Source organism: Neoarius graeffei, chromosome 13 (assembly GCF_027579695.1).
Source record: "Neoarius graeffei isolate fNeoGra1 chromosome 13, fNeoGra1.pri, whole genome shotgun sequence".
NCBI lineage: Eukaryota > Metazoa > Chordata > Actinopteri > Siluriformes > Ariidae > Neoarius > Neoarius graeffei.
Genome location: NC_083581.1, coordinates 58,536,268 through 58,554,859, shown reverse-complemented (window position 1 = coordinate 58,554,859; position 18,592 = coordinate 58,536,268). Strand labels below are relative to the sequence as shown.

The 18,592-nt window shown below is 41.1% G+C and overlaps 1 protein-coding gene across 1 annotated transcript; it reads left to right on the top strand.

Moving 5' to 3' along the window:
- The first annotated feature begins 727 nt into the window (after positions 1–727).
- Positions 728–18,511, top strand: tktb (transketolase b). The gene is made up of 14 exons (XM_060938178.1): positions 728–949; positions 4,338–4,455; positions 4,587–4,700; positions 4,863–4,960; positions 5,042–5,233; positions 8,006–8,133; positions 11,379–11,575; positions 11,656–11,820; positions 12,110–12,266; positions 12,411–12,541; positions 15,640–15,723; positions 17,105–17,201; positions 17,362–17,481; positions 17,673–18,511. The coding sequence occupies exons 1-14, from the start codon at positions 843–845 to the stop codon at positions 17,843–17,845; spliced, it is 1,881 nt and encodes a 626-aa protein (XP_060794161.1). The 5' UTR covers positions 728–842; the 3' UTR covers positions 17,846–18,511.
- The last annotated feature ends 81 nt before the right edge of the window (positions 18,512–18,592 follow it).

Here is an 18,592-nt window from a genome sequence, read left to right as displayed (position 1 = left end):
TTTTTACTTCCAGAATTAAAAGATTTATATTGGAATAAGATATAAAACTTTAAATGAGGATATTACAACGCTGCTGATTTTCCCTTAAGGAAGGATGAGAGAGCAAAATTCACATCTTCCTTGTTGACTCATGCTGCGTCCACAGTCTGTTCTCTTTTAAAGTGACAGGTGCATGTGTGAAATCGAATCACTCTCATCAGTCTTTAGAAATATGACAGAATTTCTAGAGATATTATGAACACACTATTTAAATATGCCGTGTTATAAATATATCCGCCTTATAAATGTGTAATTCTTAGTTTTCGAAAATCAGTGCGGAATTTCGTCACTGCGACTAAAACCACAAACAAATATTTTATTAAACCACTTTATTATTATTCTATTTTAGTATAATCTAGTTTATCTATTAGTGCTCTTATTTATTAACTTAATTTTTTTTACATGCTTTTTGCACTGAATTACTGACTGCTGGATGTGTGAAACACAACTTCGTTTTTATTATATGCAGCATAAAAAATGACAATAAAGTGAATCTAAAATGTTCCATCACACCAATTATATCTTCACATTAAAACTATAGAACAAGTTTTGCTGATTCGTTAGTTATAAGGAATTTATTCCTTTAAAAAAGAGAGAGAGAAAGAAAGAGAGAAAGCTCAGAGTTGTAGACGTGACGTACATCTCGCTACGAGATTTCAGCCAATCAGAAGGCTTCGTGGGCGGGATTTTATCAAGCTTCATTAAAGCGCGTGCTTGGTCGGGTTTCTGTTCCATTTTGCAGCAGTTATCTGAAACCTGCAGTTATTATTTTTGTATCTTGTTACAGGTAACGATCCTAAGACATGTCGAATTATCACAAACCCGACGAGAAAACTCTTCAGGGTCTGAAGAATATTGCTAACAGGCTAAGAATTCACTCCATCAGGGCGACATGCGCTTCAAATTCAGGGTAAGTTTCATGCACTTAGGTAGCTAGCTAACAGGCTAATATAATATAGTGTGATACAAGTTAGGTCATTCAGTGGACCAATGGTTCATCTTTGACGAGTTGAGTTATAGCTAGCATTTTAATTTGCATGAAAGTATTAAAAAGATGTTCATGGTGACAATTTGAGATTGAACTGTGTATATAATTGGGCTATCCTAAATATAATTACTGTTTATTATTATTATTATTATTATTAGTAGTAGTAGTAGTGATTGAATTCTGCTTAGCTAGGTAGTGACTAGCTAGAGCACATTAGCTAATTTGTAGCCCATGTTAGTGTAAATTCAGTGACTTGCACAGCTACAGTTGCTAGCTCCAGGATGAGACTGTAGCACCCGCAGCTATATGTGCTATAAGTTATGGCATATTATTTGGCAGCCATAATTCAGGCCGGCCATGTGGCGGGGAGAAAATTGGCTTAGCCTATGCAGGTAGGTAAAGCTTGCTAACCTGGCGAGATGCGTGTCAAATCTCACGTAGGTCTCTCAAAGAATACCCGCAGGAAGAGCTAGTGTTCTCTTTTTTTTTTTTTTTTTTCCTTTTGTTCGAAATCCAGTTGGTTTTCTAAGCAGCAGCGCGCGCACTAAAATGCATCACGTGCAGCTGTGGAGGTCTCGCGCTCCGCCTTTACCTTGGGATTTAGTGACGTTCCAAATCACAGCTGCACGACTTGGTGCCATTGATCTGATGTTCTTGCATTCATTGCACTTCTGTAGATAACCTGGTAGATTCTTAACCTGAAGCTTGCTCGAGTTAACGCAACATGCTTGGAAAGCAGAATCGCAAACAGCGCTCTTGTCTCATCTCGTTATCTCTAGCCGCTTTATCCTGTTCTACAGGGTCGCAGGCGAGCTGGAGCCTATCCCAGCTGACTATGGGCGAAAGGCGGGGTACACCCTGGACAAGTCGCCAGGTCATCACAGGGCTGACACATATGGCCCTTTTCCACTACCCCTTTTCAGCTCACTTCAGCCCGACACGGCTCGCGTTTCGACTACCTCAGAGCGGCGCGACTCAGCTCGCTTCAGCCCTGCTTAGCACCCAAAACTCGCACGGTTTTGGAGTGGGGCTGAAGTGAGCCAAACCGAGCTGAGCAGGGCTAGGGGCGTGAGCAGACACTCCCCTGTGCACTGATTGGTGAGGAGGAGTGTCCTCACACGCCCTGCGAGCACGCTGGGATCTGTAAACACCGTAAACCCGGAAGAAGAATTACAAGAATTTCTGAAGCCTTATGCGCCTCGCCTCATCTATACGCTCTTGCCAGTATCTGTTGGTGTTGTCGGTGACAACCAGCCACAGCACCAAGACCAGCAACACTAACGACTCCATGTCCTCCATGTTTATTGTTTACTATCCAGGTCGTGAGACTACCGCTTAAAAGATCATTGATGTCACTGTTTGCGCTACCTAACGACATCACATGACGTCCACCCAGTTTCGCTAACTCCACCCAATGTGTCCAGTCAGCACGGTTCAGCGCGGTTGTAGTCGAAATGCAAGTCCAACAGCCCCACTCAGCTCGACTCGGCCCAACACAGCACGGCACGGCTCGGCCCAACTCGGCCGCATTGGTAGTGGAAAAGCGGCAATAGACACAGACAACCATTCACACTCACATTCACACCTACGGTCAATTTAGAGTCACCAGTTAACCTAACCTGCATGTCTTGGGACTGTGGGGGGAAACCGGAGCACCCAGAGGAAACCCACGCGGACACAGGGAGAACATGCAAACTCTGCACAGAAAGGCCCTCGCCGGCCACGGGTCTCGAACCCGGACCTTCTTGCTGTGAGGCGACAGTGCTAACCACTACACCACTGTGCCGCCTGCTCTTGTCATGTCTGATAATGGTGATGCTAAGACCATTGCATTACTCTAAATAAGATGATTTCACAGTCGTGATTTAAAAGGATGGCTTGTAGTGTTAAATGACGTCCAGATTAATCTTGGTATAATTTGGATACACACCCAAATCAAGGTCCATCTCTAGAAATTTTCTTTGATTGAGAAATGTAGTAAATTCCAGGCTAGTGTAATCATCCCAAGATATACCCACCCATGTGACCTTTTTTTTTTCTTCTCTCTTTTGTTTCCTCATTTTTTTGTCTAGCCAGTATGGTTTTTCCTGTTACAGTACACCTGATCCAGGCACCTGCTGGAAGCATTGTTCATGATTGAGTTGAATTCACATGTTTGTGGGCATGTACCTAACAAGAGACTTGCAATTTCCCTTCATCTCCTTGTCCTTTTTGTATTTCAGCTTAAAGATATGTAGGATCCAGATGGTAACTTATCAACGAGTTTCTACAGAGTTGTAAATTTTTCGACTGTGTTATGAAACCGCATGCACTGTGTCTGGCAATAACTACTGATTTTGAGCTGCACGGTTTAGAAATTTCATGGTTTTTCCTTGGCCTGATTTGTAATATGCAAACATTTACAGACTAAGAGATCGTTGGTGAATTTAACCATTCTTGTCTTTGAGGTAATGGTTTCCTAATGTGCACTTTGTGTGACCTTTATGTTAACATAGTCTGTGTATGGGGGTGAGGAGTTCAAATGAAAAACCCTTTATTCCCGTGCCTTCTGAATGGCCTGTGTGAGAGAGTGGCCTTGCTCTATTAGTCCCTCATGAGTGCACAAAGTTAGTCGCATGAACTTTGGCCTTTTCAATGCTGAAATGTTGAGGCCTTAATTGTGGTATTGCACACCCAGCCTTATTGGGTCTGTTGTAATACAAACAACTACCTTGACGAGAAGCCCACATGTGATGTTTTTGTATAAAATACTCACATTCACTACCGGTCAAAAGTTTGGACATTGATTTGATTTATGACAGTCATCAAATAGGGCTATTATTTATTTACTTTTTACTGTTTGGTCTTAATCATTAAAAAGGCAAGAAATTTCACGAATTTACATTTGACAAGGCACACTTGATTGAAAACCATTCTAGGTGATAGCCAGCTTCGTGACGTCAAGATGATGCCAATCGTGTGCAGAGCCAAGGTAAACGGTGGCTACTTTGAATCAGTGAAACATTTAAGTCTCGTTTACCACATAATTCCATGTTATTTCATAGCTCTGATTCTTCAGCATGATTCTGCAATGTAGAAAATGGTCAAAATACAGAAAAAGCTACGAGTAGGTGCCCAAACTTTTGACTGGTGCTGTAAAAGAAAACAGGTGTTGAGTACTAATACCCTGTAATACCATACAAGGTTGCTGTATCCCTCTAATGAATACTCATTTTAAACTGTTGATAACCTGCATGTATGTTGGGTGTCTAACTTGTGGCTATAATCAAGCTGATGGGATTCGTTACTGACCGTTTTCTTCAATGTGCAGACACCCCACATCATGCTGCAGCGCTGCCGAGATCATGTCTGTGCTGTTCTTCCACACCATGCGCTACAAAGCTGACGACCCCCGCAATGCCTGTAATGACCGCTTCGTCATGTCTAAGGTAGGCTTTGCATGGTTAGTTTTTCTCTAGTCAACACTAGACTTATTTTAGTTGGAAACTTTGGTTTTCTGTGAGTTGTATTTTTAAAAGATTTAGTTGTGTAAAGCAGTTTTTCCCCTTTCCTGTCTCAGGGTCATGCTGCACCCATTCTCTATGCAGCATGGGTAGAGGCTGGCTATGTGAAGGAGGATAAGTTGCTTAACTTGCGCAAGCTTGACTGTGACCTTGAGGGCCATCCTACCCCTGTGAGTGACGCTGTGCTTATTACAGTACAAGCACTGAGTAAATACAGTGATTTACATGGAGAACTGTCAAGCGTTGCACAACTTTAGAGCCTCACTTTGACCAGCTGTTCCAAACCTTTATTTTACCTAATGTATTTTTTTTTTCCCCCCCGTCTCTTCCAGAAATTGGCCTTTGTGGATGTGGCAACAGGCTCCCTGGGTCAGGGTCTTGGAGCTGCATGTGGGATGGCTTACACAGCAAAGTACTTTGACAAATCCAGGTATAGCCGCTGAACCATGAACACATGCACAGTTATCTGATGATTAACTTTCTACTTACTCAGAGTAACCCTATTGTGTAGCTACCGTGTATACTGTCTCCTGGGAGATGGTGAGTGCTCTGAGGGTGCAGTGTGGGAGGCCATGGCTTTCGCTTCCCACTATGGCTTGGACAACCTGGTAGCCATTCTAGATGTGAACCGCCTGGGGCAGAGCGAGGCTACACCTCTGAAGCATGACTTGGCTACCTACCATGACCGCTGCAAGGCTTTTGGGTAAGCATCACGAACATGCATACATGGCTTATTTTTCTTTTCTCCTGCTTTCCTTTTCATCAGTTCATGATTCCTGACCCTATGTTAGAAGTGTCTCCTGTAGGCTTGTAGCACCTGTGATGAGAAATGGCAGTTAGAATATTTGGTTTATGAAGTTAGCTAGTTAAATGGGAATTAATGCACCAATCTGTGAAAATTGGTTGTTTTGCATGTTACATGCTTGGCTTCATAGTACCTTTTGTTGGCAGATTAGCAAGCAAGGAAACTGTGCTACATGCACTCCCCAGTGGCACCAGCAATCTCTGCAACTTTCTTTTATGCTTCATTTTCTTTGTAATATCTGTACACATATTTAATTAGGTGTCCTGTATGATGGTGAAATCAGAGTTTTTTGCTTTTCAGAGAACTAATTGGAGGTAGGAACTAAGGTCCCTTCTGTTTTTAAGTGGGGATTAAATTAATTTCCAACCAGTCAACATTTAATTTGGTCCATTTTAATTTACTGTTCCTGGATTTCTTGTTCAGTCACTGCACTCGTTGTGATCTTTTCATTATCCATTAGATATGGAAGAATATTTTTAAAGCCCCTTAAATGATGCCCATTAAAAGAAATGAATGCCCAATGCAGTGCTGGTCTACTAATGCCCGTTTTCGACCAGCAGGGAACAGGTTCCATTCTTGTTCATGCAGTACATTTTTGAGTGGTTCAGAGCATTTCAACCGAAAATAAATTGGTTCAGATTCTGAAAAGTGGGTTCCCAGCTGGAACCAAAATATAGCTGGTTTATCCAGCATGAACCATGACGTCAGTGGGTGTGTCATTAGATTGGCAAGGAAGCAGAGTGTTGCAATGGAAAAGGAAATGAATGGACAAAGCAAATATCTGCAATAATGGAACAAAATCTTGCAGGTAATCAATGTGCTCAGCCATCTTGCTACTTCTGTTGTGCATTGTACAATGCCCTCCATAGAGATCTTGCAGTCATGTGACCGGAAAGTACACAGCCGCCATCTTGTCGGTAAAAAACACCGCTGAATACTGCTGCACTCGTGTACAAAATAGATAAATTTCAACCGACGGACTACACGGCTCATTTTTCTAATGAACAGATAACTAGATATATGTCTAAAATAAACGACCTACAGATTAGTGACCCTTATCGATTACCGGACGTAGTTTTCACGACCGTGTCAGTAGATATTGAACTGCCAGAGGTGGAATACCCAGATGTGTATAATTACCTCATTAACTTTCCCTCGCTGTTCAGTGGTGAAGCACTGCGTGCTTATAAATCTCTGGACAGTTATCTTTACAGAAATTCAGGATTTGTCAGCCGCCCTCAGATGTGGCATCTTGTAAACAAGAAAATAACAATCCTCATTGGACGGAAGTCACTTAAGTATTACTAGTACTGATACTAGATATATCAGTAGTATCTAGTATAGCACTGACGAGCCGATTATAGAATAGAATAAGGTAATTCCAGCTGTAATTCCAAATCGTCCGTCTTGTTTACCATGGATCTGGCGTTGGAGAGAGAGAGGCTTGGCAGTGGAGATTTGAGTGGCTGTTTTCTGAGCTTAGTCAACAGGCCGGCTCTGCCTGCAGCCTCGCTTTTGCTTCCTCTCCCGACGCCGCCTCCTTCGCCTGCCAGACCCGATAACAATCCACGGAGACCCCGCTGGTCTCGCTATCTCGTCTGGAATGTTGTGCATGCGATGGAAATCGCTACAAACCGTCATTTTCTGCTGGAAACCAATGTCCAGTAAATCCATATGGTTGTAGTGGATATTGAAGTCCGGTACAGATGAACAACATGCAAAAATACACACAAACGTAAAAACCGTGCACAGGTAGGGAGAGCTTGTAGCCGCAGCCGTTGTAGTAGAATTGTATATTGTAGGGTTTTCCAGAAGAAAAGGTAGAAGCAGAAGTAGAAGGTGGAAATGGCGTTTGACCGACAAGATGGCGTCTGTTACAATCTGGATCGGCTGTGACGTCACATGCAAGATCTCTATTCATGACCATCCTTGATTACAATGGCTTCCATTCAAAACTGGTGAAAACTTGGGCTGGTTTACTAGCTGGCACCCAGGTTCAAAGAATCTTGAACAGAACTGGTTCAAGGACCTATTCTCTGTTGGTTGAAAAGGGGGTAACCGTTCACTCCAAATTAGCTTGTGGGGTTGCTAATGGAGTGTCCTTTGAATCTGGATATAACTCACGATATTTAGTTTCTAGACACGTGCATTAAGCTACTATTCGACTCTTCCTTGAATTATTTGGTTATTTATTCCTTAGGTTATTTTATTTATTCTTTTTTTTGTCACTTTTTTCATTTTCTTTCTTTTGTATGTACAAATAGTTGCATACATTTTTATACATGTTCGAAATAAAATAAATTCATTTATTTATTTTAAACACTAACTCGTGCTAAAAAGGTAAGTGTTGCTAATGCATATTAGCTCTGGTATCAGCATGTAAAACAAAGTGATGACTAATACTTTAAAACAATGAGGAATCCAACAAAGGCAGCATTTTTATTACATTTTCTGGAGGATTTTCACTTGTCTGCTTGAAAGAAGGTGCTGAAATATTTGGTAGGCATAAAATGTGACTTCCTTCTGTGTTTTTTTTTGTTTTGTTTTTTTTTTTTTTAAATAAATAGTTGCTGCATCTCAATTGAAATTGAAGCCCACAATCCTGATTTTTGTCTCTTATTCTAAATATCTGCGAACAATTTAATATTAATGTGCAATGTGTCATTTCAGCTGGAACACGTGTGTGGTCGATGGCCATGATGTGGAAGAGCTGTGTAAGGAACTGTGGCATGCAGAGCGTTTCAAAGGGAAGCCCACTGCCATTGTGGCCAAAACCTTCAAGGGCAAAGGGCTGAAAGGTGAGCCAGTTATGTAACTCAGGGCAGTGTTTCCCCTAGAAAATGTTTGAAGGTGCGGTGGCAAGACCTGCGCTCAGACGTCCCACCCCAGTACGAGGATAAAAACAGCCAACAGCACAGAAGGCTATACATAGATTAATCCATCGGTCATGACTTTAGCCCACAACATGCCAGCACATTACTGCGCAGAATAAAATGCTAAAACAGCCAACAGTACACAACAAAAGCACCTCGGTAGTAGGCTAACTCAACTTAAACAACTTGCTTGTATCAGTACCAATGCAGTATAGAAACATTGAAAACAGAGGAAGCAGTGCACTCGGCAGTGCTAATAGAAGCAGGGCTTTGAACCGGTTCAAGGAACGAAAACCGGGAACTTTTTCTATTTCACATGGAACAGAAACGAAACCAGAAACTTTATTATTTTTTATGTTCCGGAACAGAAACGCTTATTAAAAATAATGGTAACCGGTTAATACCGGTTTTTATTTCGTTCCTCAAAGTTTCCGTAGCCTACAAATAAAAAAGCCATTCTTTTCCTGCGCAAGTTTCTATGACCCGCTGGGGTTCACTTCCTGTGTGACGTTCGCTGACTGAATGGAGAGAGCGGGAAGGTGGACTGCTATCATGTCTCCATTACTGAGTGTCTGAGCAAAGAAGAGCCTGAGCGATGCAACCTCCCTATTGGCTGTTTGTAAAAATGTATCAATTGTTGCCCTTCCCACGGGAATCATCGCGGGCTCGAGAGACGAGACCTGACGAGTTAGTTCGTTGGTAGCAGAACAAAATGTCTGGACACAAATTGGGTTTTCAGAAAAGGAAAGAAAATAAACGGAGGTTTGAAAATACAAAAAAGGAGGCAGAAAATGCAAAACGAGTTTTAAGGTAGGACAAATGGTTACTTTTCTGAGGCAGCCTGCCGTGGCTGCCTGCAGGCGTATTTATTATAGCCCATTTAGTTAAAATAGTTGATATAAAATGTTTATAGTTATGTGATGGTTGTCCTGATTTAGACTGGTGTTTTTGGTTTTTTTTGGGGGGGGGGGTTGCGCGATGTTGCACCCGGGTCCAGATTAGGGCAGAACCGGCCCTGGCTACATTTCAGGTGTAGTTTGTTTTATGAATGTATGTACTTGCATAGATGTGTACTTGGTCTTCCAATATGGCGCCTAACAAAATCTCGCGGCGCGGTGACGTCATGCGGTAGCCCTCTATAGGGCCTGACTAGCCTTTGGTAACACACTAAACGAATTCTCTTTCATTTTTGGCACTTTTTCTGTTTGTGTAGATGGGAAGACATACTGAGAATCCAAATCGCCAACATTTGAAATAATAATTGTTTTGAATTATTTCTTGTCTTATTTAATGAAGGTTGTAATAGAATTAGCCTACATTTGGCTTAAGCTGGATGAGACAGAGACATAATTTTATAGCCATTTGTTAAACAGCTGACAGGGAACATAATTAACCGTTCCGGGAACGAAAATTTTTTTGTTCTAACCGGTTCGGGAACGTCTATTTAATGGTGAAACCGGAAACGTTAATTCCGTTTCTGTTTGGAACAAACCAATAGGAAAAAAATTCTGGTTCAAAGCCCTGAATAGAAGTAACCAATGACTTACCCTTAAAACTTCCCAAAGGCCTGCCTGCGTCTGTCATTGGCCTGCACGAACTCCTTTGCGATGGCTGTCATGTCCGTTTGTTCCAGAATGTCACGGTGAATATGGCAGTTCATCAAGTCATTCAGTCTCTTTTGTGTCATTGTGGATCGGCGGTATGATTTCAGTCGACAAAGTGTGGAAAACGAACGCTCTGCTGATGCCGAGGGCACGAAAGCCAAAAGCCAGGGCACCGAGGCCATAAAATAAAACAATGATTTTAACTTCATGTCTATAATGAATTTAATTTAAGGACTAATGACTCTTCTGAGGAAGATTGGCGTCCCAGTCAAAACTATCAAGCAGGTAAAGAAACATCTACAATATTATGTCTGAAGATAAGAAAATATTGAACACATCTAAACTTATCAATCCATCACTCACTTCAAAAATTGTAAAACTTATTAAACCTATATCCTCCCATAATTTTTGTTCAATTGACACCAAATGTGCAAGAGTGTCTTCAGACTGTACTACTACACAGATTTTTGATTAATCAAAATTGAGCCTGGAGTCCATCAAAATGTTTGACTGTAAATGGAACATATACTAGCATGCAGGCTACTGATTAACCCATAAGAGCCCAGACCGATTTCTCAATCAAGGAAAATTTATTGAGGAAATAAAATGAACTAAATAGACGACAAAGAAAACATTTCTGACCTTTTTTTTTTTTTTTTTTTAAATAGCACTTTCATGTCTCAAGATCTGAAATATTAAGTTGCAGATTTACAGAACACTGCAACACTATTATACTCTGTTAACCCCAAAGTTCATTCTATGCACACAGTTTGAGTAAATACCACTTTTAAAGATTAGTTTTATTGCATTACTTAACAGTATGAGTATATGAGACAGTCATTGGGTTACTCATTTTTGTAATTTAAACAAACTAAAACTATCATGTTTTACCTCAGGCCACAGTGCTGCCCTGTTGTGATTGGCTCAAAACTCAAGACAAGTTGAGTTGACGGCTACAGAGGAAGTTGCGCCATTTTTCTAATTTACACAGAGCAATTTAAGGTCTTTGCACTTTTGACAGCAAGCTAATTAGCATGTTAGCGGCTACAGTCGTACTCGGCACGTTAAAAGTGGGTCAACGTTGTAACGACATAACGTTACTGTACAAGCAATGCTTATTTAACAGTCACAAACTTAAGCCCTATATGTTGAAATTCCTCTCTTATTCGTTTGTTAATTTATCACAGTCTTACCTCAGTCAACTCCCCCCCCGTGAAAATTCAACGTCTCAGATGCGGACACAAGTGGGCGGGAGATGCGTTTGATTAAGTCTTCTGATTGGCTGGTGATAGATTGGTGGGCGGGGGATGCGTTTGATTAAGTCTCCTGATTGACTGGTGATAGATTGGTGTCATTACAGCGCGTCGGAGCAGTTCATGCCAGGCTCGAGTCCGCTCAACGTCAAAAAATATTGGAACTCCTGAAGGTGCGGCGGCAAAAATCAAGGTGCGGCGGCCCGCCGCAGCCAATTGTACATAGTGGAAACCCTGCAGGGTAAACCTGTGCTACTTAAACTCGACCTTAGCCTACAACACTACATTTATTTTCTACATGCTCTGGTTTTAGGCATTGAGGACTGTGATAATTGGCATGGTAAGCCTATCCCTAAGGACCGTGTGGATGAGCTGATTGCTCATATCGAGAACCAGATCCAGGTTGCCAGTAAACCCCTCCAAGCTGCACTGCCTAATGAGGATGCAGCTCCTGTAGATCCAAGTCCTATCTACCTACTGTCTCCTCCAGGATACAAGGCTGGAGACAAGGTGATTTAATATATTAGCTTGGTTCATAAGGGGTGTGTGTGTGTCTCCCCCCATAAAGCATTTTCCCTGTCTGTGTGCAGATCTCTACCAGGAAAGCCTATGGTGTTGCCCTAGCAAAGATGGGAGATGCCAGCCAGCGTATTGTGGCTCTGGATGGAGATACCAAAAATTCTACCTTCTCTGAGACCTTCAAGAAAGCCCATCCTGATCGCTACATAGAGTGCTTCATTGCTGAGCAGAATATGGTGTGTTTTTAAAACTATACAGTATACCAAAAGCATTAGATGGTCAGTTTTAAGATGAGCAGTGGTGTTTGCTGTATCTCATGAGATTCAAGTCTGAAGGCTCATAACATTTACTTTGTATTAATACATGATAAGAAATGTTTACACTGGGTGTGATGTGACGCACCTGCACGTAATAAGTCTTTCCCAATACTGATTGCAACTTGAATGCTTGGCTTCATTATTAAATGAAGGAAATATTAATTTTGTTCAGTCTGAGTCACTGTTTAAACTTTCTTATGCTTTGTAGGTAAGTGTGGCAATCGGTTGTGCCACTCGTGATCGCACAGTTTCATTTGTCAGCACGTTCGCTGCTTTCCTATCACGTGCCTATGACCAGATCCGCATGGCAGCAATTTCTCAGTCTAATGTCAACTTGGTGGGCTCCCACTGTGGCGTCTCTATTGGTAAGATCCATATGTTCACCTCTAAACTATATTCCTTAGAACTGCTTGTTTGGGATTTATTTATTGCTTTGTTCCCTGGCTTTACATTTGAGGTTAACATTTGCGATCTGTGCGTGGGTTAAAAATAAATTGTCGTTTGTTCAGGTGAGGATGGCCCCTCTCAGATGGCTTTGGAGGATCTTGCAATGTTCCGTGCTATCCCAACATGCACGTTGTTTTATCCTAGTGATGGAGTATCCACTGAGAGGGCAGTAGAGTTGGCAGCAAATACAAAGGTAATTGTTACTAAAATCGGCGAGCCTAAATGCCACCATTTGCATTCATTCTATTTCACAAGAATTGATCTGCAACTGTTTTCGAAACCCAACCTGCTGTGTAGTGTAGTTAATAGTTTTGGTAGTTGACTTGTAGTGCACAAGAGTCTAAATACTCTTTGTGCCATGTTCAGTACACGGAGTGGAACATTTGACATACTGTATAAAAATTTAAGTTGAAACATGGCACAAAACGCGTTGACTCCTGTGCACCACAAATTGGAGAATAGGACTGTTTTGTATCTTTGACATGACCAAGTATGTTTTTCCAAAATATAAGCACTTGAATGGTAAGATTTTAAGCAAGGTTTTTTTTTAATTATTAATTTTTTTATTTATTTTTTTGACAGCTGACATATTCATTCTTTTACACTCACCATAATGATAAAAGCATATTGAAGGTGGTGTGCTCCATTAGTCAAACAAAATGCAAAAATAAATACTGTTTGTTGATCATGGCAAGAGCCCTGATGTGCCCCACCACCTGCTTAAATTAAAAAAATTTTTGTAATATCCAGGGATGAGAATTTTCCGCCGATCAGCGGATTTCCGGCTTTTTCAGACCAAAATGATCGTTTTTGAGATCGATGTAAATCCGTTGAGAAATTTTCGGGGGGGGGGGTGTATGGTTAACGATCTGTGGTCACCTTATAACACGGACATCCCAAGCCTCCTGGAAGTTCCAGGAGTCTCCTGCATATTGATAGTGGCTTCCTGATGCCCGCAAATTGGATAATATCTCCCGGAATCTAGAGCAAGTGAGCAAGAGCGTGCACGCGAAACATTAATGTCTGCCTCGCGCATCTTAGAATGTGCGCATATGACCAAGCGAGAGAGAGAGACTGCGTGTGTGCCTGTTCATGTAGCACATGCTAGACAAAGAGCATCCTGATTGGTTTATTTTGCTGAGTAACCCAATCAGCTTTCAGTGTGGGCGGGCTTTTATCTCTTCTTGAGGACCGAAGTTTTCAGTTGAGTCAGTGCAGCCTACAGGATCGTCATGGCAGAGAGAGAGCGTGCGCCCCAAAAAAACAAAGTACAAAACCCACTTCACCTCAGATTACACAAGAATATCCCTGTCTAATAAGGGTAAAAAATAATGACAGTTTCGCGTGATGTACTGTTTGCAATAGTGATTTCAGCATTGCCCATGGTGGCTTAAATGATTGTAAAGGACATGTTGAGGTGAGTAGTGTCATTTCATGTACATTATGTTTAGGTCTACAACAGGCCGTCATGAAAAGACCAAACTTACTGAAGATTTCTGTAAAGTAACAATGTATGAATATACCGTACATCATATATATCACATGTATATCAAATACGCGTCATATACAAGTGTGTATCTTTTTATAAATGGGGTTAGCTTATCTAATGTAGCATGTTGGGGAGAATCATAGTATCATATCTATATTTCTGATAAAATTTTAGGTATGGTACTGTGTATAACTCCTACTTATTGCTCATTTCATAGGGGGTCGGGGGGGATTGCTGGCATGTGCTGCGCGGGAGCGTCTGCCCAAGTTTTTGTAGGCCAAGATGAACTTATAGTTTCCAATATGTAATGCCCATTGTACATGCCTGTTCTTTAATTCAAAATCACCATCTTGATCTTCAAATTGACCATATGGTATACGTATTACATTACACAACATCCTGTCTAGATAAAACCTAGTTAGTACACACAACAGTTGAAAGGGAAGTGATGTGATGTTTAATGTTGCCTGCTTAATATGCAAGACCTCCCGCTACCATGATAACATCAGAAGAAAGCTTAAAAGAATTATATGATATAACTTTTTTTTCTGGTTTGCACTTCATTTTAAAGGATCAGAGTATTCAGAGATATGAATAGCAAAAATGCAGAAATGTAATACTGTAGAGCTCGTTTATGTTAAGGTGCATTTTTTTTTTTTTTTTTTAAATCATCAAATGTGAATTGATTAAAAACAAGTCTCTTGTACCATATTAATCATTTTCACCTGGTAGTCCACCAAGAAGGGGAATTTATTTTCAAATAAATTGCAACTTTTTGCTCATAAAATTAATGGTTTTGGGGTAAAAAAAAAAAAAGCCAAAAATCATTAGCTCCCTGGGCCCTGCTGGGTGCCTGCGGCCCTGTCTTTTTTTCAGACTTTTTTAATATTTTTCATTCTCATCCCTGAATATCCATTAAGTTATAATATTGTGAAAAATAGGCCTACCCAGGTGCAGCCATTTGCACTGAAACTGGATATCTGCCTGTGATGTGAGCAGCACATGAACGCAGTTTCCCATAGTAATGCAGCTATCAAAAGCTTCTAATTATTTAAAAGGGAACATATCCTCCCTCTGTTTGACTGCTTCAGATTGGTGAAATGCAGAGAAGGAACAACTTCTGTGCTGTAATGTATATGATAAAGATGGCTTCTAAAAATCAAATCGGAGACTTTCTATAACGTGTGGGCATGTCACAAAAATGCAAGGAAATTTTTAAATTTTGAAAGAAGAAAAAAAAAAACAATGAATAGATGGTAATGAAGTTTAGAGACGGCCTTTGGGAGCCTTTTGCTGGGTATGAGGTCTGTTTACGTGTGTTCACTGCTTTGCTGATTGGGGGGCTTATTTTTACACCAGAATGCTTGACACTTCAGGTATCTTAAGAGTTGCTTACAACAATTTAGAAGTGATGCATCCACTAGATTTTCTCAGCCTTGGTAAGTTGTGTAATGTGTGATGTCACAATCTCAGTTTCTCTTGTGTAATTTGTATTGAGTGTGATATTTAAACCTCAGAAAGAAAGATGTCGGTGCCCAAGAACCCTTTTTTTAAAAATGCATGTACGCAGTCTGCAGGTACAAATATGAAGTGAACTTGTATGGCTATTATCTGTTAATATAAAGGAGTTTTATTTTGGGGATTTGTTAATCTTTAACTGAATTCGTACATCACTAAAATGCTACTTAAAATCAAATCAATCTTGCTAGCAAAAAAAAAAAACATTTAAAATGTCTGAATTGTCAAGGAGTTTTAATTTGTGTGTTCTGCTGGTTTTCAATGCTGTCTAACTTATTTTCCAGGGTATCTGTTTCATAAGGACCAGCCGACCAGACACAGCAGTTCTATATGAACCAGATGAGAAATTTGAAATTGGCAAAGCTAAGGTAAGTGTCTGAAGTATGCATTTATGGCATGCTCAGATTTATTTAGCCCTGCATCAGATGCAAGTGCTGCATGCAATTTAAAAAAAAAAAAATTTAATTTAATGCCGCTACCACTAGGTGGTGGTGGCAGCATTGCATTCCAAGTTGTCTGTCTGACATTGTTGGTGTAAGATTAAGTACGAGTAGTTGAATATCTCATCTCATCTCATTATCTCTAGCCGCTTTATCCTGTTCTACAGGGTCGCAGGCAAGCTGGAGCCTATCCCAGCTGACTACGGGCGAAAGGCGGGGTACACCCTGGACAAGTCGCCAGGTCATCACAGGGCTGACACATAGACACAGACAACCATTCACACTCACATTCACACCTACGGTCAATTTAGAGTCACCAGTTAACCTAACCTGCATGTCTTTGGACTGTGGGGGAAACCGGAGCACCCGGAGGAAACCCACGCGGACACGGGGAGAACATGCAAACTCCACACAGAAAGGCCCTCGCCGGCCCCGGGGCTCGAACCCAGGACCTTCTTGCTGTGAGGCGACAGCGCTAACCACTACACCACCGTGCCACCGTAGTTGAATATATGCAGGATTTTATATAGAAATAATTTTAACCAGAAGATGAACAGATTTAAGATTTTGGAATTGAGCCGAGCAGTGTCATGGTCCCAAAAGCTTCCTTCCTGGTTGAAGGATTTTATTAAATTAATTTTTTTATAGGGGCTATGTACAAAATGCATTCATTGCATAAAGGGAAAAGATGCTTTGTACTAAATTTAGCTCCTAGCTCATTTGAGGCAGTAAAAAGGACTAGGCTGCTTGGTGGCGAAGGTATCCCAGCCAATACTTCTTGGTTCTACTTGTTTTATTACTAAAACTGATTGGAACACAAAATGGTTGCAATCAGTTCTTTTAGAAGAAGAATCAGTTTGTTCGCATGCACCAGATATTCACAAGCAGCAACAGGTTCTTTATGGTCACATTAGCATGCAAGTAAGGTAGTTAATGTGTTCATAGCATGCAACTTTAATCATTTTAATTGTGTTTTGCTGCATAATATATGGGGGTTGTATCAACCCGTCCACTAAAACATTCACTGTGCTGTGGGAGGAAATATGGAGACAGATGGTTTATTGGTCTGTGTCATTAGATGAAACAATTTCAGTTCCACATTGTGTACGGCTGTGCTGGGATTTTTCTTTTTTATCTTTTTCATCGTTTTAATGCAGTACTTCCTGTTTGAATGTGCAGTATGTTAATGAGGTAGTTCTAGTCTTAAAGCATTGTTACTGAGAACAGTGCTTTTAAATACCCGTAAGGCATGAAAATGTACTGATTAGGTTTCATGTGGTTGACTGTGATTCTGCTTTTGGTGCTGTAGGTGCTGCGCCAGTCTAACAGTGATAAAGTGACTGTGATTGGAGCTGGAGTTACATTGCATGAGGCCCTTGCTGCATATGACACTCTGGCTAATGAAGGTTGGTGTGCCCACTTTTGCCCACTATTAATTGCACACAAGGACCTAAATGGCTTCATGTAATACAGGCTGTGTCATGTGCCGCCCCCCCCCCAAAAAAAAGCACTGCAGTATTGTCCTAGAGACACCCTGTTGCTGACTAATGTCTGTATGACTTGCAGGCGTGAACATCCGTGTAATTGATCCATTCACTATCAAGCCCCTGGATGCTGCTACAATTGTGGCCAGTGCTCGTGCCACTCAAGGCAAAGTAATCACAGTGGAGGATCATTACAAAGAGGGTATGCAGTTTCCTGATCTTGGTGTGATTTGTGCTGTGACCTGGGTTTTTCTGGCTCTGAAGAAGTACAAGTTCTAACTTCCAAGAATGTGTCCTCCCCCTTTCTTTCTTTCCTTCCTTACTGCTCTGTTATGAGGCAGTATTGGTCATGTTAGTAATGACAGTGTAGTAATGTCCTGCTTTGTTGTGCAGGTGGTCTGGGCGAGGCCGTCTTGGCAGCAGTGGGAGAGGAACCAGGCATCGTTGTCCATCGACTGGCTGTGAGCCGAGTGCCCCAGAGCGGTAAACCCCAGGAGCTGCTGGACATGTTTGGCATCAGTGCGAAGTCTATTGTGGCTGCAGTCAAATGTACTTTTGCTAACTGAATCCTTCTAATCCCACCCAGTCTTTCCTTCCTCTTGACCTACTGCTACTACAATTGGCTTGGCTTAAATGCTTTTGGCCTGTAATAAGTTATTTCCCTAATGAGAGCACTGCAATTAATAAAATTTTTATAAAGACACCCCCCCCCCCCCCCAAATTTCTTTAAATGTGGCAGCTTTGCAAAGGTTTTGAGTAACATCTCTGGTGTTCAGGTCAAATTGCACATTCCTCTGGACAGAGGGAAGACTGACCAGGGTTAGTCCTGTATTAAGCATTTCATTTGCTAAATCATGGTGCTGTGCTTATGACGCATCATTTCTCTTAACTTTGCCATTCCAGTTCCTACATTCCTCTTGAATCTTCTCCTGCTACCACACACACCAGTATGAATGTTACCTTCAGTATAAAATTTCAGTTGTCTTCGATGGTTAATTTATGGTTGCAGTTGACATTCCTAACTCGCAGTGCTTGAGTTAATACACAACAGTATACATTTAAAGAGGCACTTGTATTGTCTGTCATGGTGTCTCCATGATTAATCTACTGTGTCTGCTGTTTCATTTGCAGTTGATCTTTCATTTCATGTTAAATGCCCAGATCGTTACGGTTGTGTGAATTATCTGGTTCAGTCTGCCTGATAAACAGTAATAAAATTAACTGTTCACCTAGTCTGTTTGTCTTTTGAACTTGGTAGCTGCTAAATTTTAATAAAAGCAACTCTTAACATGAGTGCAGCATGTTGACTATTG